Source organism: Scyliorhinus canicula, chromosome 14 (assembly GCF_902713615.1).
Source record: "Scyliorhinus canicula chromosome 14, sScyCan1.1, whole genome shotgun sequence".
NCBI lineage: Eukaryota > Metazoa > Chordata > Chondrichthyes > Carcharhiniformes > Scyliorhinidae > Scyliorhinus > Scyliorhinus canicula.
In genome coordinates this window covers 26,288,955-26,310,437 of record NC_052159.1, presented here as the reverse complement: position 1 = coordinate 26,310,437, position 21,483 = coordinate 26,288,955, and the positions used below count along the sequence as shown (strand labels likewise).

General features: G+C 47.7%; 1 protein-coding gene across 1 annotated transcript; it reads left to right on the top strand.

The window, feature by feature from the left end:
* The first annotated feature begins 1,897 nt into the window (after positions 1–1,897).
* LOC119977726 (inosine-uridine preferring nucleoside hydrolase-like) lies at positions 1,898–20,341 on the top strand. Its single transcript, XM_038818919.1, has 6 exons — positions 1,898–2,084; positions 5,672–5,865; positions 8,869–9,048; positions 10,066–10,177; positions 10,767–10,903; positions 19,440–20,341. Exons 1-6 carry the CDS (start codon positions 2,078–2,080, stop codon positions 19,785–19,787), a joined length of 978 nt encoding a protein of 325 aa, XP_038674847.1. The 5' UTR covers positions 1,898–2,077; the 3' UTR covers positions 19,788–20,341.
* The last annotated feature ends 1,142 nt before the right edge of the window (positions 20,342–21,483 follow it).

Here is a 21,483-nt window from a genome sequence, read left to right as displayed (position 1 = left end):
TCAGTGGAGTGGACACTGAGTGAGGGCTAGTGGAGTGGACACTGGGTGTGAGGGTCAGTGGAGTGGGCACTGAGTGAGGGTCAATGGAGTGGACACTGAGTGAGGGCCAGTGGAGTGGACACTGAGTGAGGGTCAGTGGAGTGGACACTGAGTGAGGGTCAGTGGAGTGTACACTGGGTGTGAGGGTCGGTGGAGTGGACACTGGGTATGAGGGTCAGTGGAGTGGACACTGGGTGTGAGGGTCAGTGGTGTGGACACTGAGTGAGGGTCAGTGGAGTGTACACTGGGTGTGAGGGTCGGTGGAGTGGACACTGGGTGAGGGTCAGTGGAGTGTACACTGAGTGTGAGGGTCAGTGGAGTGGACACTGAGTGAGGGCCAGTGGAGTGTACACTGAGTGTGAGGGTCAGTGGAGTGGACACTGGGTGTGAGGGTCAGTGGAGTGGACACTGGGTGTGAAGGTCAGTGGAGTGGACACGGTGTGAGGGTCAGTGGAGTGGACACGGTGTGAGGGTCAGTGGAGTTGACAGAGTGAGGGTCAGTGGAATGGACACTGGGTGTGAGGGTCAGTGGAGTGGACACTGGGTGTGAGGGTCAGTGGAGTGGAAACTGGGTGTGAGGGTCGGTGAAGTGGACACTGGGTGTGAGGGTCAGTGGAGTGGACACTGAGTGGGAGGGTCAGTGGAGTGGACACTGAGGGTCAGTGGAGTGGACACTGGTTGTGAGGGTCAGTGGAGTGGACACTGGATGAGGGGCAGTGGAGTGGACACTAGTAGTGAGGGTCAGTGGAGTGGACACTGGATGAGGGTCAGTGGAGTGGACTTTGGGTGTGAGGGTGAGTGGAGTGGACACTGAGTGTGAGGGTCAATGGAGTGGACACTGGGTATGAGGGTCAGTGGAGTGTACACTGGGTGAGGGTCAGTGGAATGGACACTGGGTGGGGGTCAGTGGAGTGGACACTGAGTGAGGGTCAGTGGAGTGGACACTGAATGAGGGTCAGTGGAGTGGACACTGAGTGAGGGTCAGTGGAGTGGACACTGGGTGTGAGGGTCAGTGGAGTGGACACTGAGTGAGGGCCAGTGGAGTGGACACTGGGTGTGAGGGTCAGTGGAGTGGACACTGAGTGAGGGTCAATGGAGTGGACACTGAGTGAGGGCCAGTGGAGTGGACACTGAGTGAGGGTCAGTGGAGTGGACACTGAGTGAGGGTCAGTGGAGTGGACACTGGGTGTGAGGGTCAGTGGAGTGGACACTGAGTGAGGGTCAATGGAGTGGACACTGAGTGAGGGCCAGTGGAGTGGACACTGAGTGAGGGTCAGTGGAGTGGACACTGAGTGAGGGTCAGTGGAGTGGACACTGGGTGTGAGGGTCAGTGGAGTGGACACTGAGTGAGGGTCAGTGGAGTGTACACTGTGTGAGGGTCAGTGGAGTGGACACTGGATGAGGGTCCGTGGAGTGGACACTGGGTGTGAGGGTGAGGAGTGGACACTGAGTGAGGGTCATTGGAGTGGGCACTGGGTGTGAGGGACAGTGGAGTGGACACTGGGTGTGAGGGACAGTGGAGTGGACACTGAGTGAGGGTCAGTGGAGTGTACACTGTGTGAGGGTCAGTGGAGTCGACACTGGGTGTGAGGGTCAGTGGAGTGGACACTGGATGAGGGTCAGTGGAGTGGACACTGGGTGTGAGGGTGAGGAGTGGACACTGAGTGAGGGTCAGTGGAGTGGACACTGGGTGTGAGGATGTTCCGGGTTAATGCAGAGCCGGTTCTTTGATAATTGTTGGGAAGTTGCTCGGGCGAAGTTGAGAATGAGATTTTCTGTAGATGTGTCTGTGAGATTATTGCTGTGAGCAGGTTCCCGTTTACAGAGCGTGAGAAATTCCGGGTTATAAGGAAGCGGTAATTGAATATTTGTGTTTGTGTTCCTGGTGAGAAGCTGGTGTGTTCCGCTAGTGCTGTAGTGACAGACAGGAGGTGGAGTGGTGAATGTGGAAGGATCAGGCTGCGGTGCCCAAGGGGCTGTGAAAATCTCTGGTGCGGGTTGACAGGCAGGAAATCAGCGCCTGTCACCGTTCATTGCAATGACAGGTAATCCCTCAACAACCCAATCTTGCAAAGAGCTTGCAGCACAGAAACTCGGGCCTGAAATATGTAAAAGAAAAACGACAAAGGTAGGAAACATTCAGCGAGGCTGGCAAATTCGACGGAGGGAGAAAGTTAACGCTTCAGGTCAAACTTTCGATTAGAACGGGGTAAAGTGGCCACATTATTTTTTACATGAGCATTTTGCTTGCCAAAGATCAACCAGTTTAGTCTCGGTGCCGAGCGGAAAGTTTTCCAAACAGTAATCCAAGACAGTAAATTGATTTAACACACTTGGACAAATGTGGAGGGCTGAAGCCAGCGTCAAGGTAGTATCCCTTTAAGGGGCTGTCCCTTTAATTTGTCCCTCTGTTTATTTAATTTGGTTTCATCAAAATCGTTGAAGCCAACGTGCATTTGTTTGAGTCGTGCTGAGCTAACACCGTTATGTTTTTATTGAGGTAACAGGAAGGATTGATGTGGGTATTGAGATCGCTGTTCTTGTACCTGAAAGTTCCAAAAGACACTTTGAAAAAGTGCCACATAACAGACATGTCAGTAGAGTTAAAGCCTGGGTGACAGCAAACTGAATAGTGGTGAACGATTGTTTTTCAGGCTGGAGGAACTGGAGTCCCCGAGGTTCAGTAATATTGATTTTCCTGATGTATGTTCATTATCGAGACTGGGGGGGGGGGGGGGGGGGGGGTAGAGGCTACAATTTTGAAATTTGCAGAAAAGACAAAACTTGGATATATTGAGAACCTTGAGGAGAATGTGTTAAACATCAAAAGCCCATTGGCGGGATTCTCTGTTGTGCGAAGCTGATTTCGCAATCGCTGATCGGGCGGCTAGTACCATGGAATCGGGGGGGGCGCCTGTTTTCGCATGCTCAGTCCCTCCCCCAAAGCGGCGTCATCGTGGCGTGTGCCAGACCTCGTTGGGATGGCCTCAGGACGTCACCTGAAGGCCTTTCCCCAATGCTCCGCCCCCGATTGGCCGAGTTCCTGACCGCGCGGTTGACGTGTGGTCTCAGCGGTCGGGAACCCGGTGTGGCGGCTACGGACTGTGTCTAGTGTCACCACAGCCGGGTGGGAGCCGTGCTGCTGGACGGGGTGGGGCTTCGGTGAGGGCTGGGGGGACAGGTGGGGGTTGACCAGGAGGGTCACAGGGGGGCACGGGCTTCGGTGAGGGCTGGGGGGACTGGTGGGGGGTGACCAGGAGGGTTACAGGGGGGCACGGGCTTCGGTGAGGGCTGGGGGGACTGGTGGGGGGTGACCAGGAGGGTTACAGGGGGGCACGGGCTTCGGTGAGGGCTGGGGGGACAGGTGGGGGGTGACCAGGAGGGTCACAGAGGGGCACGGGCTTCGGTGAGGGCTGGGGGGACAGGTGGGGGGTGACCAGGAGGGTTACAGGGGGGCACGGGCTTCGGTGAGGGCTGGGGGGACTGTTGGGGGGGTGACCAGGAGGGTCACAGGGGGGCACGGGCTTCGGTGAGGGCTGGGGGGACTGGTGGGGGGTGACCAGGAGGGTTACAGGGGGGCACGGGCTTCGGTGAGGGCTGGGGGGACTGGTGGGGGGTGACCAGGAGGGTTACAGGGGGGCACGGGCTTCGGTGAGGGCTGGGGGGACTGGTGGGGGGTGACCAGGAGGGTTACAGGGGGGCACTATCTGTCAGGTCAGGTCCGTGCACAGCTGGTGCCATGTTGTACGGCGCGACTGCTGCAGGTCATCACTGTGCCCATGTGCGGCCATGGCCCTGACAATTCTCTGGCCGTTTATTTTGTGGAGGCCGGGCTTTTTACGTGGCGTGGCTGCGAGCCCCTCACCGGTCAGAGGATCAGTGCTGGGGCTGTGCCGATTTTTCACATGCAGAACGCCACGGATCCACTGGACATATCCCCAAAATGGGAAAATCCAGCCCCATGGACTTGCTGGTGCAGTGGGCAGATAAGTGGCAGATGAAATTTAACAGTTTATGATGCTGAACATTGTGTAATCCTGCGCAAAATACCCGCTTCTGACCTTATGTTGGAGGAATGGTCATTGATGAAGCGTTGAAGATGTAGCTGGGCCGGGGACACAGGAACCCCTGCAGTGATGTCCTGGGACAGAGATGATTGACATCCGACAACCACAACCTTTGTGCTCGGTATGACTCCAGCCAGTGGAGAGTTTTCCCCCTGAGATTCCCATTGATTTGAATTTTGCTTACCCTCCTTGATGCCACATGAGGTCAAATGCTATCTTTGCAGATGACCTGGGACTCTCTGCCCGCAAAGGTTGTGGAACCAGAGGGACCAAATGATTTCAGAAAAAAGTGGTTGAACACTTGTGGGAACTACACATGTAGGGATACGGGAATAAAGCTGGGAAGTGGAACTGACTGGATAGCAGAAAGAGCTGACATGAACCTGATGAACTGAATAGCTCATACGTCTGTTCTGCAATGACTCACTAAAAGCAGTCTGATTACATGGATGTGGTTGGAGAGTTTTGTGTATGAGAACAAAACCTTTTTCTAAATGGGGAAACTACTGATTTCCTTTTAAAATGTGGGTGCTGGTCCTTAGGTTGCTGGTTCAGTTTCGGCCCGAAGGAAGCCCCCCTTCCATTTTAGGGCAACACGGTAGCATAGTGGTTAGCACAATTGCTTCACAGCTCCAGGGTCGCAGGTTCGATCCTCGGCTTGGGTCACTGTCTGCGCGGAGTCTGCACATCCTCCCCGTGTGTGCGTGGGTTTCCTCCGGCTGCTCCGGTTTCCTCCCACAGTCCAAAGATGTGTAGGCTAGGTGGATTGGCCGTGCTAAATTGCCTTTAATGTTGGGTGGGGTTACTGGGTTATGGGGATAGTGTGGTGTTGGGTAGTGTCCTCTTTCCAAGAGCTGGTGCAGACTCGATGGGCCGAATGGCCTCCTTCTGCACTGTAAATTCTATGAAATCACAGTGAGTGGCCTCTGGTTCAGAAAGAAAACGAAAGAATTAGCATTTATCCAGTGTCTTTGTGAACTCAGGATGTCTAAACGCATTTTACAGTCAATGGAGTTGTCACTGTGTTGGGTAGTAAACACAACAGCACATATTCCTGTCGCAAGAATTCAGCAGTGTGATATGACAAGTTAATCAGTGTTTATTAGTGTCACAGGTAGGCTAACATTAACACTGCAATGAAGTTACTGTGAAAATCCTCCAGTCGCCACACTCCGGCGCCTGTTTGGGTACAGAGAGGGAGAATTCAGAATGTCCAAATCACCTTACAGCATGTCTCTCGGGACCTGTGGGAGGAAACCGGAGCACCCGGAGGAAACCCACGCAGCCACGGGGAAAACATGCAGACTCCGCACAGACAGTGACACAAGCCCAGGTTATTGGTTGAGGGATTAAACAGCTACTAGTTGGTTGAATGATTGAATGGTCCATGGCAGATAGACTTTGAAGAAACCTTATCTTCTCCTGATAGCAATCTTTGACCAATAATTACTAGAAAGCTAGTTACCAATTGACCAGGGTACAACCTTCCCAGAACTGTAAACTGCAGGACTTCAGACCGATATTTGCTGTTTTTAATTTAATCCTACTCATTCTTTTGCTCATAGATTCTAAAATGGCAAATAAGAAGCTGCTGCTTTTAGATGTTGACTGTGGGGTGGATGATGCCCAGGCGATGATGATGGCTCTTGCAGCTCCTAATGTGCAGATCCTGGGTATAACATGTTGCCATGGAAACACAACCATTGACAATGTGTGTAGAAATGTGCTTCGCGTGCTAAAGGTTTGCCAGAGGACCGAGGTGGGTGATGACAATTCTGAAAAAGGAAGCCGACTACTTTAAAAAAAAACACCCCTTGTAAATTGAAATAATAAGATATTACTTTTTTTATTTAACAACTAAAATATCCTGGGCTGTGGGCAATGTTGGCAACGCTGCATTTATTGCCCATCAATAAATGACCTGTGTCAATAGCAGCAGCAACCGGGGGGGGGGGGGGGGGGGGGGGGGGTGCTTTATTGTAGTGTTTATTCTGTAACTTTATAGTGTGTTAATTTGCGTTGTTGTTAAATGCTGGGTTGTTCATGGGGATGAGGCGAATGTATATGATTGTTAATATTATTGTTATTTTCGGTATTTTACTAAGGTGCGTTATTGTTGTATAAAATCAAAATTTCTCAATAAAAATTATTTTAAAAAAATAAATAAATAAATAAATGACCCGTGAAGGTGGCTGTGGGTTCCCTCTGTTCCTGAACTGCTGAAGACTTTGTAATGGTGGCACTCCCACACTGTTGTTCAGCAGAATATCCGGTGGGCAATGGCCTAACATTCTTCTCTCACTCAGCCACCACTTTGAACTTGGGCTGCTGGCTCATCAGCTACTACTGTGCTCTCCACAGTTCCCACAGCCTACGGCCATCTGGGACTATGGTGACCTTACCTTTAACATTCTAATCCCATTTTCCAGCACATGCCTTGTATGCTAATGCGTTTCAAGTGCTCATCTGAATGCTTCTTAAATGCTGTGAGAGTTCCTGCCCTTCCTCTACCGCCCTTTCAGGCAGTGAGTCCCAGATTTTCACAACATGAAAACATGTTTCCCAGATGGCCATCGGCTACTTCCCCCATTGAGGGGGGAAGAGCTGACTGGTGATTATTAACCTGAGGGAGGATCACCACACCTCAAGCGAGCGTCAAGGTTGTGAAGGTTGGGGCCTTCATGAATGACCTCAGCCGGTACGGGAATTGAACCCACGCTGGTGGCCTTGCTCTGCATCATGAACCAGCTGTCTAGCCAACTGAGCTAAGTCATAGTATGGATCTGAGAGTTTACGTGAAGGGAGAGACTCAGGGAAGACAGGGAGTCAGTGAATTCATATGCAAAATGCAGAGAAAGTGAGCAGGGTATTTTTAGTGGACTTTGAGGTGGGGTTTCTGCAATGATACACAACAAGCATTCTGGAGACAAGGTCAGAAAAGTGCGAGCAAGTAAGGTCATCAAAGGAAGTAAACGTATTAGATGAGGTAGAATGAGAAATCATGGTGCGATTTTATAAAAGAGCACATTGCCAAGGCAGGGGTTTGGTTAAGGCAAGTAAGGAGGCGAGGCTTCAATAAGGGGTAAGGCTGAAAAGGTCCGTTTACCAGATTTCAACCAAGACAGGATGGTGATGCAACCATCCACAATCTTATTAAGGGTAGCAAGGTCTGTGGTGAATGGACAATCTGGTGGGAACTGTGGAGAGTGCAGTAGTGGCTGATGAGCTAGCGGTCCAAGTTCAAAGTGGTGGCTGAGTGCGAGAAGAATGCACTTGAAACCCCATAGCATAAAAGGCCATGTGCTGGAAAATGGGCTTAGAATGTAAACGGTAAAGTCGCAATAGTCCCAGATGGCCATAGGCTGCTTTCCCCTTTGAGGGGGAGAGCTAACTGGTGGTGATTTAACCTGAGGATCACCACACCTCAGGCGAGGGGCACGGTTGTGAAGGCAGGGCCTTGATGAATCTCCTACCATTACCGTTAATCTAAGGCCCCTGGTTATTGGCCCCTCTACTAAAGGGAAAGATTTCTTCATATCTATGTCCCTCATAATTTTGTCCACCTTAATCAGTTCCCCTCTCAGCCTTCTCTGCTCCTCGGAGGACACTCCCAGCCTAACCAGCCCCTCTTCCTAGATGAAACCCTCCAGCCCAGGGAACACCCTGGTGAATCTCATCTGTACCCTGTCTAGTGCAATCATTTAAAAAACATTTTTTTACGGGATGTGGGAGTTGCTGGCCATGCCAGCATTTATTGCCCATCCCCAGTTGTCCTTCAGAAGCTGGTGGTGAATTGCTGCCTTGAACCGCTGCAGTCCTTGAGGTGTAGGTACACCTACTCTGCTGTTAGCGAGATAATTCCAGGATTTTGTCCCAGCCACAGTGAAGGATATAAGTGGTGAGTGACTTAGAGGGGAACCTCCAGGTGGTGGGGTGCCCAGATATCTCCTTCTAGACGGTAGTGGTCATGGGTTTGGAAGGTCTAAGGAAACTTGGTGAGCTACTGCAGTGCATTTTGTAGATGGTACGCACGGCTGCCACTGTTCGTCAGTAGTGGAGGGTTTGAATGTTTCTGGAAGGAGGAGCAATCAAGTGGGATGCCTCATCCTGGTTGATGTTGAGCATCTTGATGTTGGAGCTGCACTCATCCAGGCAAGTAGAGAATGTTCCAGTATACTCCTGACTTGTGCCTTGTAGATTGTGGACAGGCTTTGGGTGGTCAGGAAGTGAGGTACTTGCCATTGGATTCCTAGCCTTTGACTTGCCCTGGTAACCACAGTGTTGATATGGCTAGTCTAGTTCAGTTTCTGGTCAATGATAACCTCCAGGATGTTGATTGTAGGGAATTCAGTGATGGTAGTGCCATTGAATCTCAAGGAACGATGGTTAGATCCTCTCTTGTAGGAGATGGTCATTGCCTGGCATTTGTGTGGCGCGAATGTAACTTGCCACTTGTCAGTTGAAGTCTGGATATTGTCAGGTCTTGCTACATTTGGACATGGACTGCTTCTTTATCTGAGGAGTCGCGAATGGTGCTGAACATTGAGCAGTCATCTGCAAACTTCCCCACTTCTGACCTATATTTTTTGTGATATCGATTGGGGGAAAGTTGTTGAGCCGAATATTCACTCAACTCACTACCCTTCTGTGGGATTTTCAAAGTTCACCTGAACAAAAGCTCAAACTATAATTTGCAACTTTTTATGCACTAAGTTCAGTCAGATCAAATATGGAATTATTTAAAGACGTTTCCCTGTCACAGATCCCTGTGTTCCGGGGTGCCTGTCGCTCCCTCCTTGGACAGACTTTGAATGCTTCAGATTACCACGGAAAGGATGGGCTGGGAGATGTTCCGGACCCTAATGCCCCAGGATTGGAACACGTACAAACTGAGCATGCTGTGACTGCCATGATCCGAATAGTCACTGAACACACTGGTCAGGTGAGCTACACACGCGATTGTAAAAGAGAAAGTTCATGCTCAAAGAGAATCTTAGTGTGCGTTCTGATCCTGTAACTAATCCAATAGAAGCTGGCTCAGTGGACTTCCTCACTCCATCTTGAAATGTGAGTAATTTAGCTGCATTAATGTGATTAAACTGAAGTGACTCGGGTTGCTATCGCTTCATTGAGTAGTTTGCTCAATGAAGACACAGGCAAATCACTCTTTTCAACATTTCAGATTGTGACCAAATATGAGCCTATGAATGTAGTTAGATTTTATCAGTGAGTGGCACAGGGCTCATTACCAACTTTTTGACAGGCAATTTATGGAGATTCTTTAGCCAAATAAATTCCTGTCAAATCTATATTTTGTGTGCTTATTTTGACATTTTAATTGTCCTTTATAGAGGTATGTATAGTTCGCAATGTGAACTGCCAAAACAGATCAACCTTTTGACATTTGATCAATTTGTGTATTGCAAAACTTTGTGAAATTTATCTGAACCAAACTTTTAAAAATAATTTTAGCCCCATTTTTGACAGCAAGCTTGCATTTATATAACACCTTTTTAATGTTGTAAAATCATTCCAAGGTGCTTCACAGGAGTGTCATATCTGACCTCTGCAGCCATGCCCATGTGGGAGGACAGATTGATTCAGGCGATGGCATTCACGCCCAGTAAAAAGCGATTTGCTGCCAGCACAGGGGCATGGGTCCACCTAACGGACATGAGTTTATGGACAGTTGAACATAATTGGTCAAGTGCCCTTCTTAAAATCCAATACCTTAATGGCACAGACCCAGTTTAGCTTCATCAACAAGGTCAAGCAAGTTCAGATTCCAGGGCTGGAGATAAGCTTGTGACAAATGACTCTGAATACAAATTGATCCTTTGTGAATTGCGATTGTTGCAATTATAATCTGCAAGGCCATACGTTTAAGCTTCACTTGTCCACTGTGAGATTTTAAAATCATTCTGTTCCTATGTAAAGTAACATTGCTATTATCTTGCAGATCTCTCTTGTGGCAGTTGGTCCTCTGACCAATGTAGCTCTGGCAATTAAAATGGATCCTACATTCTCTACAAAACTGAAGCATTTGTATATCATGGGAGGAAACATGGAAGGTACGTGTGGTTTTTTTATTCAGCAAGCCTGTTATTCAACAATGAGCATTGCCGAGCCAATCTAAACATGTTTTTGTTGTTCAAAAATGCTGGGCAGATGGTCAAACACAATTGTGTCCTACCAGGATTTACTGAAAAATGTATTTTTTCATTCCAATGATAGATTGCACATATGGTGCAAGATAAATATTTTCATTAACGTAACATTTATTGTGTTACTGCTCTTTTGACTCAACATCCTTCTGACAATTAGTATTTCATTAATACTAAAATGTCCGCTCCTGGGCTCACTCCCTATGAACTGATGTGCAAAGCAACGTGAGACAGGGTGGTCGAGGCGAACAGTGAATCCTCTTGTTATTGTTGAGTAAACAGGACTTTCACTGCATCAAGGTCACTTCAAAAGGGTGATTGGCAGGCACCAACAACAAAACCATGGGCCAAATATTGGAATTTATTTTTTGCAATCTCTTTGTCCAGCTGCGCTTGGTAAATGTTCTGCTGTTTGGTTTGGATTTTCTGTCGATTGTTCAGAAGTCTGAAGATTTTGACTGGAATGGGGCTGATGAATATTTTCCTTTATTTTCAGGCCGAGGGAATACAACGATCTGTGGGGAATTTAACTTTGTATCAGACCCAGAAGCAGCGTCCATTGTTCTGAATCAGTTCGCGTGTCCGATCTATATAGCCACATGGGAGTACGCCAAACGTCATTTCCTGCCTTGGGTAAGATATTCAGGATGTATCATTACATCCTGTAATTATATTCCAGGCACCGGAATGTGGCGACTAGGGGCTTTTCACAGTAACTTCATTGAAGCCTACTCGTGACAATAAGCTATTTTCATTTTCATTTCACAAAGTCAAAAATGGTAGATGCACTTGCACTATTTTACACTTTTATTTCTGGTGAATTTAATTTTTTTTAAAGTTATTTCACAGGAAGCAGGCTTCATTGGCAAGGCTGGTATTTGTTGCACATGCTCAGTTGCCCAGAGGGAGGCCTGGTAGGTGGTTCTTCTGGAGTTAGAGGTCATGTGGTGAGGGCGCCCTCCGCATGTTTGGTGTTCCAAGATTCTCAGCAACAGCGATAGATGTTCAAGTCAGGATGGTGTGACCTGGAGGTTGATCTAGAGTTTACAATGTCCCAGTAGATTTGCGATAAATCACCCTTCAATGAGAAGATCATGGGTTTGGGAGCTGCAACATCAGAGTGTTGTCTAGTTTTAGCAGAGCATCATAGATGGGACACTTTGCTGTCACAGTGTGCCGATGATGGTGGGAGTGAATTTGAAGTCTGCTGGATGAGGTACTGATCAAGAAGACTACCTTACCCCCAATCGGGCGTTGGCAACCTATGACTCTGGAGCTGTATGTGGGTCTGTAACATCTCATCCGGAGTTCCAATTTAATGGTGTTTATATTACCAATTTGTAACAGTGAGATAACATTTAATAATCCATATTTCTGCTCCTGTAGGGTTATTTTACAGTGGTGTTTTGGATGCGAAAAGCGAGCAGCATTTTAGAGAACAAATTATTTTTTAACATTTTCATTGGAGTTTTTCTATTTTTACAAATAACGCAACAAAATCCTCAAAACGTACAGCACAGTATAAATACTTAACATACATAAATATAGAAAAAAGACAAGAGAAATGCAACACAGTTAGCTCAGCTTAGTCATTAATCTTGGTGCCTCCATTTATACCAGAAAAGACAATAAGTGGATAAACTCGAGAATGAGGGAGAAGAAGATAAAACCATGGAGACATGGTAAAGTGGCGCAACATTCACATGTATCCATTTCAGGCCCCAACATCACTGGAAATCTGAAACCACTCTCGGAAGAGATTAACGTCTTTGTATCCTTAAGTCCAATAGGAAGCAAACATTTTAATTTGTTAGGAAACCAGAGATGAGACGTATCAAGAACTGGTGAAAATATTAGAAGGTCATTATTCACCAAAGCAGTTGACTATTGCGGAGATGTTTCATTACCATCGAAGGAATTAGAAGGTGAAAATATTGCGGAGTTCGTTGCAACCCTCAAGCGACTTGCAGAATTTTGTGATTTTGCCAATTTGTTAGATGACACAATTAGAGATCGTTTGGTGTGCGTTTGTAAAATGAGGCCATTCAAAGAAGGTTGTTAACGGAATGTGGTCTAAGTTTGAAGACTGCATTCAATGTCACTGTTTCAATGAAGCTCCCGGTTAAGGAGCCTTCTGAGCTCGGAGCAAGCAGCAGAATCCATAAACTGGCTGCTGATCAGAAGAAGTCTACCCAGCAACATGTGTGTCATCGCTGTGCAAAAACGGGCGAATCACAGGCTGATTGCTGGAGCAATGTAAAGCTAGCCAATGTAAAATTTGTGGCAGCAATGGCCACACAATAAGAGCTTGCTGGAGTAAAATAACTTCTCCAGAGAACACTTCACAGAACTCATTCAAAGGAAGAGTCGAACTGAATTCAACTAAGAAAATTCATAATGTGAAAGAAAAGAATAACAACCACAATGAAACTCAAACAATTCATTCTTGTGAAGAATTAAACGTGCTATAGTCCAAGGTGAGTCGCACAGTTTTTGGGTAGTGCCATAGTTGAATGGACACCCTATTATGATGGAGGTCAATATGGGGCTCCCGTCACCCTAATTCTGGAGACCATCGATGAACAGAAACTCAATCATCTGCCTTAAAACAAGCAGATGTGATCTTGAGGACCTATGCTGAAGAGATAGTAGCACTAAGAGGTTACATCACAGTGCAGGTTGAAATAAGTGAACAAACATTCCACGTGGTGCGAGGAAGTTTTCCAGCTCTCTTTGGCTGTTCTTGGCTGGAAAGGATTAAACTGAATTGGAGAGCTGTCAACGTCTTCGTTGATTTACAGTCAGACTTACAGACCATAATGGAAAAATCCAGTAATGTTTTTGAAGACACACTGGGGTCCATGAATGACGCGCATGTGTTCCTGAAGATTAAGGAAAATAACCAACCGTAATGTCTCAACACTAGAACTGTATCCTATGCAATACATCCAAAGGTTGAAGTGGAACTATTGAGACTTGTAGAAACAGGAGTCTTAGAACCCTTAGATTTCAAGACAACAATCAATCCAATTCTATGCATAGATCAATACTCGCCACTATTGATTGAAGATTTGTTCGCAGGCCTAGCAGGTGTCATAGCAGGGCAGAAAAAGCCTTTTGGCCCATCAAGTCTGCACCAACAATAACTACCCTAATCTCACTCGAATCCCCCTTACCAGCACTTCCCATATCCTTGAATGTGATGGTATTTCAAGAGCTAATCCAAGTGCTTTTTGAAGGTTGTGAGGTTTCCAGCCTCCATTACCTTTCCAGGCAGCACATTCCATATTCTCACCACCCTCTGAGTGAAAAAGAATTCTCAAATCCCCTTGTAATCTCCTGCCCCTCACCTTAAAACGATATCCCTTTGTGATGACCCGTCAACCAAGAGGAACAGCTGCTTCCTATTTATCCTGTCCAAACCCCTCACAACCTTACAACCTCGATAATATCCCTACTCAGCCTTCTCTGCTCTAAAAAAGATAACCCAAGCCTATCCAGTCTCTCCTTATAACTCCGATGCTCCAACAACCTGGTGAATCTCCACTGTGGCCCCTGAGATACCTGGCCCCTGACCAGAACTGCACACTGAAGATTTGGGTAGCATCAAGAATCAATTTTGAAAACAAAAACAATGGCTTTACCAATTCCTGGAATGTAGAAACTGGATTGTTGCCTGTATCCAAGATTGAATTTACATGAAATTCAGTAGTGACGGCAGTCAATCTTATAAATGGCAGAGAGAAGTTAAAGCAAATAACTTTTTATAGCATCACTAACTGAATATGGGTCAGCACGGTAGCATGGTGGTTAGCATAAATGCTTCACAGCTCCAGGGTCCCAGGTTCGATTCCCGGCTGGGTCACTGTCTGTGCGGAGTCTGCACGTCCTCCCCGTGTGTGCATGGGTTTCCTCCGGGTGCTCCGGTTTCCTCCCACAGTCCAAAGATGTGCGGGTTAGGTGGATTGGCCATGCTAAATTGCCCATAGTGTCCTAAAATGTAAGGTTAAGGGGGGGGGGGCTTGTTGGGTTACGTGTATAGGGTGGATACGTGGGTTTGAGTAGGGTGATCATTGCTCGGCACAACATCGAGGGCCGAAGGGCCTGTTCTGTGCTGTACTGTTCTATGTTCTAAAACTTAGATTCTCAATAAATATTTTATTTCCTCTTTTGCTATATGCCTTTACTCCATTGTTTATTTTACTCTTGCAACTCACAATACTTTTTCCTTTGGGCAATTCTTTTGAATTGGCTCTTTGGTTCAAAGAGGTTGTTGACCCTGTCCTGAATGGTGTTTCTTGAATGTTGTTGCATCTGCACCCCTGCAGGTAAATGGAGAGTATTTCCAAATGGGGTGTAATCCTGATTTGTGTCTTGTAGCTGGTGGCAATGTTTTGGGAAACTAAAACAATAGCTGTGGAATAGTCCGCTCTGACTTGTTCCAGTATTTACAGTGTACCTATTGAGTTCTGGTCAGTAGTAGCCCCACCTCCTACACTACATGATGTTAGCGATGGGGGAACGTGGCGATGGTAATCTCTCTGAACGTCAAGCGGAGGTGGTTGGACTCTCTCATGTTGGAGAAAACCCTTGCCTAGTAATTGTGCGGCATGAATGTGACTTCCCACTTATGAGCCCAATGCTGAATGTTGTCCAATTCTTGTTGATGTCTCTCAGGCAATGTCTTGCTGTATCATCTAAGGCAGGCATTTTCAAAGTGGGATTCGCGACTCGCGGGTGGGTCGTGGACGGGTGTCGGGAGGGTTGCGGAGCTGTTGGTCGCGGCATTCCCGATCGCACAAATTCGACAATGCTGGCTGCGAGTGGCTTTGAAAATGATGGCCGCGACTATATAATAGAATGCGGGCGCACTGCAGATGCACCCCCACTCATTGGTACTCATGCGCAGAATCACTCATGCAGAACCGCCTCCTCCTGCAAAAGGGGGCTGACGCAGGAGAAAGTTTTTTAAAAAATTCATTGTAATCTTCCTGTATCACCTCACATTTATCCAAATTAAACTGACCCAATTGGTCAACATCCTATTGCAATCTTATATAACCTTCTTCACTATCCACTACGCCACCAATCTTGGTGTCATCTTCAAAACGTGCTAACCATGCCTCCTACATTCTCATCCAAATCATTAATATATATAACAAATAACAGTGGATCTAGCACCAATCCCTGAGGCACACCGCTGGGCACAGGCTCCCAGCTTGAAAAACAACCCTCCACAATCACCCTTTAGCTTCGGTCGCCAAGCCAATTTTGTATCCAATTGGTTACCTCACCCTGGATTCCGTGAGATTTAACTTTTTGCAACAACCTATCATGCGGTACCTTGTCAAAGGCCTTGCTCAAGTCCATGTAGACAACGTCTACTGCACTGCCCTCATCTACCTTCTTGGTTACCCCATCAAAAAACTCAATCAAATTCGGGACTTTCCCCTTACAAAGCCACGCTGACTTTCCCTAATTAGCACATGCCTATGTAAATGCCTGTAGATCCTGTCCCTCAGAACACCTTCTAACAATTTACCGACCACAGAAGTAAGGCTCACCGGTCTGTAGTTCCTAGGCTTATCCCTACAGCCCTTCTTAAACAAGGGCACAACAAGGGCTACCCTCCAATCATCAGGCACCTCGCCTGTGGCTGTCGATGGTTCAAATATCTCAACTAGGGGGTCGGCAATTTCCTTCTTAGCCTCCCACAACATCCTGGGATACATTTCATCAGGTCCCGGGGATTTAACTATCTTTATGGGCTTTAATACCTCCAGCCCCTCCTTCTCTGTAATATGTACACTCCTCAAGCCATCACTTTTTATTTCCCATTCGTGCCTTCCGCAACAGTAAATACTGATGAAAAATATTCATTTAGGACCTCTCCCCTCTCCCACCCCTTGTGGATCTGCATATAGATGACCTTGTGTATCCTTAAGAGGCCCTACCCTCTCCCTAGTCACCCTTTTACCCTTTATGTATTTGTAAAAGCTCTTTGGATTTTCCTTTGCCTTATCTGCCAAGACAATCTCATGTCCTCCTTTTTGCCCTCCTGATTTCTCTCTTAACTCAACTCCGACAAGCCCTATACTCTTCAAGGGATCCACTTGATCCCAGCTGCCTAAGCATGTCATATGCCTCCTTCTTCCTTTTGACCATGGCCTCAATAATATAACAATAATAATCTTTATTATTGTCATAAGTAGGCTTACATTAACACTGTGATGAGGTTACTGTGAAAAGCCCCTAGTTGCCACCTTCCGGTGCCTGTTCGGATACACAGAGGGGCAATTTAGAACATCCAATTCACCTAACAGCACATCTTTCGGGACTTGTGGGAGGAAATCGGAGCACCCGAAGGAAACCCACGCAGACACAGGGAGAATGTGCAAACTCCGCATAGACAGTGATCCAAGCCGGGAATTGAACCCGAGACCCTGGCGCTGTGAAACAACAATGCTAAGCACTGTGCTACCATACCGCCATAATATCCCGAGTTATCCAGGGTTCCCTCCTTTTACCAGCCTTACCCTTCACTCAAAGAGACATGTGCTCACCCTGAAGCCCAGTTAACATTTTTTTGAAAGACTGCCACTTACCAGCTGCCCCTTTGTCTGCAAATAGGCACCCCAATCAACTTTTGAAGGTTCCCGCCTAATACCCTTGAAATTGGCCTTGCTCTAATTATATAGCTACAATTAATTGTTGCTTTGTCATATGTTTTCAAATGTGGACTTTGACAAGAATATGCTCCTTGTAAGGCATATATGACACTAGAATTTCTTTGCAAATAGGGGAAAGCAACAATTATGAATAGGGCAGATTTTTATTATGTTATGTTCTTTCATGTTTAAATAATTTATCAAAATAATTTTAAACAGTCACTGTATACTGTCAAAATGTGAGGGAATCAAGCTGGAGGTTTTACATTTTAAGAGTGAAACTATAGAATGTAAATTGAATTTACAGTGCAGAAGGAGGCCATTCGGTTCATCGAGTCTGCACTGTTGCGTTATGCTGCTTCAGATAACACAGGCTGCTATTTGATGCAGTCTTTTTTTAATAAACATTTTATTGAGGTATTTTTGGTATAGTAACAACAACAAAATAAACAATATACATGAAATCATAAACAAAGTGCAAAAGCCATTTACCTCTCGTACAGGTCCCATCATTATTGACCCCCTACTCTAAACTACTCCCCCCCCCCCCCCCCCCCCCCCCCAATCCGCTGACGATTAATTTCCTGCAAAGAAGCCGACGAATGGTTGCCACCTCCGGGTGAACCCTAACAGTGACCCTCTCAAGGCGAACTTGATTTTCTCCAAACAGAGAAAGCTAGCCATGTCAGCTAGCCAGGTCTCCGACTTCGGGGGCTTTGAGTCCCTCCAAGCTAATAGTATCCGTCTCTGGGCTACCAGGGAAGCAAAGGCCAGAATGTCTGCCTCTCTCCTCCTGGATTCCCGGGTCTTCTGACACCCCGAAAATTGCCACCTCTGGACTCAGCGCCACCCTTGTTTTTAACACCGTGGACATGACGTCCGCAAACCTCTGCCAAAATCTCCTAAGCTTTGGACATGTCCAAAACATGTGGACATGGTTTGCCGGTCCTCCCGCACATTTTGCACACCAGTCCTCCACCCCAAAGAATCTGCTCATCCGGGCCACTGTCATGTGAGCCCAATGAACAACCTTAAAGGCTGAGCCTGGCGCATGTTGCGGACGTGTTGACTCTACTCAACGTGTCCGCCCATAGACCATCCTCTATCTCACCTCCCAGCTCCTCGGTCTGCATCTCCTCTGACCCCATAAGCTCCTTAGAAATGTCTGAGACGCTCCCTTCTCCTACCCACCCTCTGGAAACTACCCTGTCCTGAATCCCCCTTGGCGGTAGGAGTGGGAAGGTTGACACCTGTTCACTTGATGCAATCTTAACTAAAGGATGCTCCATACTCTGAAATGAGTTCAACGTGTTTATTGGACTATTAACACAGTTCTCAAATGAGTTCAACTCTCTGCTAATCTAACTGTAGTAACTCAGTCTAACTGTGCCAGCTTGCTCTAAGCCACGTGCTGGGGTGTGATGCTGCTGATCAACCCTTCTAGCTCTCTAGATGTCTGTCTGTGGAAAGAGACAGGGTGTGAATGCCTCATCCATTTTCTAGTCTTTATGCCATGCCCCCTTGTGGCGATGCCACCTCTGAGTGTCCTGACTGCCCATTGGTTGTGTCCTATTCTGAGTGTTAATTGGTTGCATGTTTGCATATCATGACATGCACCAGCTATTGGAAAGAGCACCCGACTTACCCGACTTAAGTCCGTGCCTCTACCCTATCCTCGTACCTCAGTAACCCCATCTAACATTTTTTTTTTGAACACTTAAGGGCAATTTATCATGGCCAATTCACCTAACCTGCACATCTTTGAACTGTGGGAGGAAACTGGAGCACCCGGAGGAAACCCACGCAGACACGGGGAGAACGTGCAGACTCTGCACAGACAGTGATCCAAGCTGGGAATCGAACCTGGGACCCTGGAGCTGTGAAGCAACTATGCTACCAGTCTGCCCACTGTTATGAGTGATCTGATATTGTGGGTGAATATCATCACTGATAATGTTCACAGTCAAAAGTCTCTATCATTCACGGCACCGAGGACCCGGGTTCGATCCCGGCTCTGGATCACTGTCCATGTGGAGTTTGCACATGAAATGAAAAAAAATGAAAATCGCTTATTGTCACGAGTAGGCTTCAATGAAGTTACTGTGAAAAGCCCCTAGTTGCCACATTCCGGCACCTGTCCGGGGAGGCTGGTACGGGAATCGAACCGTGCTGCTGGCCTGCTTGGTCTGCTTTAAAAGCCAGCGATTTAGCGCAGTGAGCTAAACCAGGCCCCATTCTCCCCGTGTTTGCGTGGGTTTCACCCCCACAACCCAAAGATGTACAGGGTAGATGGATTAGCCACGCTACATTGCTCCTTAATTGGAAAAAATGAATTGGACACTCTACATTTTTTTAAAAAGAAGAGTGTCTATGATCCGCTCTGCTACAGTCCGTTATGTTCTTTCTGATATTGACAATGGTAACCTTGCCATACAGTAGTGTCAGTGAGAGGGGTTCCTGGAAGTGTGTAACTGATGATTCTGTTGTGTCCATTACAACAGGAATTTTTCCACGAGTGGATAAATCAAGGCACTGAGAAGGCTTGCTTCATGAAGGCGATAACGGAAAACAGCGGGAAATATGCTAAGATCAAGCAAAGCGATAAAGAGGTGCATCGTCGTGAAGGGTTTGTCTCCTGTGATTCTTTTGCAGTGGCCGCTGCTATTGATGGGAGTGTTGTTACTGAATACATGCAATGCGGAGTGAGTGTGGAGTTACAGGGAGAACTGACCAGAGGGATGATGGTCCTAGATACGCTCAATCTCCAGAAAAAGCAGAATCGAGCTTTCATAATGGTGAAATGTGATCTGGAGAAGTTGAAGCAACTCATGATGCCGGCTCTGAAATAGATAGCAGGATGTTTTCATAATATTTTCCAAAAAAGAAATGAAAGAATCGTTAGATTTTATAGACCATAAATCTATTTTTCTTTTAGCTTTTCAGGAAGTTACCTTCCCCGTCTTCCATTGATGGCTTAAGCTTGTGAAGGAGTGGGGTTAAAAAAAACACCTTATAATAGTTTTTGCTACTGCACACTGCCATAATATAAAGATTTATCAATCTTGCATCTATAGAACCATCATCAACAGCATCTGGCAGTAGTGCGCAGAGATAAATCTCTAATCATGGACATCAGTTCAGAACTTCGCTCAAAGCTCCACGTTCCACCAGATAAATGAAGATAAAATACTGGGGATGGTGGAAATGTGAAATATAATCAGCAAAGGCTGGGAATGTTCAGGTCAGAGAGCATCAGTTTAGAGAAAAGCAGAGTTAATCTTTCATTCATTTTCCTCAACTTTTATCAGAACTGTAAATGGTATAACGGTAACGCTCTCACCACCTCTCTAAGGACCTCTACCCTCCCTCTCCACCCTCCCTCTCCACCCCACTACCCCCCCCCCCACCCAGATAGCAACCTCAACCCACTCCACACCCCCCCCCCCCTCCACCCCCACCCCCTCTCCGCCCCCCTCCACCCCCCTCTCACCCCCCTCACCCCCCTCCGCCCCCCCCCTCCACCACCCCCCCCCACCCCCCTCCTCCCCCCCCCCCCTCCCCCCCCCCCTCTCCCCGACCCCCTCCCCCACCCCTCCCCCCCTCTCCCCCCCCTCCACCCCCCTCCCCTCCGACCCCCCCCTCCGCCCCCAGCCCCCCCTCACCCTCCCGCCCCCCCCTCTCCGCACCCCCCTCTGCCCCCCCCCCCCTCTCCCACCCCCCTCTCCCCCCCCCCTCCCCCCCCCACCCCCCCCCTCCTCCCGCCCCCCCCTCTCCGCCCCCCCCTCGCCCCCTCCCTCCCCGCCCCCCTCTCGCCACCCCCCCCTCTCCGCCCCCCCCTCTCCCCCCCTCCCCTCTCCGCCCCCCCTCCTCCCCTCCCTCTCCCCCCCTCCCCTCCCCTCTCCGCCAATCCTGCCCTCCCCTCTCCGCCCCCCCCGCCCCCTCCCCTCTCCGCCCCCCGCCCCCCTCCCCCTTCTCCGCCCCCCCCTCATCCACCCCCCTCCATCCACCCCCTTCCACCCCACTACCCCCCCTCTCCCACCCCCTACCCCCCCTCTCCACCCCCTACCCCCCCTCTCCACCCCCCTCTCCGCCCCGCCCTCTCCACCCCCTCATCCACCCCCCCTCTCCCCCACTACCCCCCTCTCCACCCCGCTACCCCCTGTTACACCCCGCTGTGCCCCCTCTCCACTCCGCTACTTCCCCTTTTTGGCCATTGAGGAAGCTATAGTCATGTTAATTTAGGCATTCCTAAATAAATCAACTATTATTGATTATCAAGGAAGCATCTGGTACCATTAATTACTTTGCAGTTGATCCATCTGTCAGTATTAATTTCCCAAATGTAAAGCACATTCAGTATAAAGCATTCACCTGCATTTGAATTTGCATCTTTTCATTGATTTTATACAGAATTTCAGTGTTTATTTTTAATGGTTGACGCAGATTTATTGACTGGACTATTGGAATGAATCAATACCAAATAGAAAAATGTAACCAAATTGCACTAATATCACAATCCCGTTATAAACCTGTCAGTTTTTTATA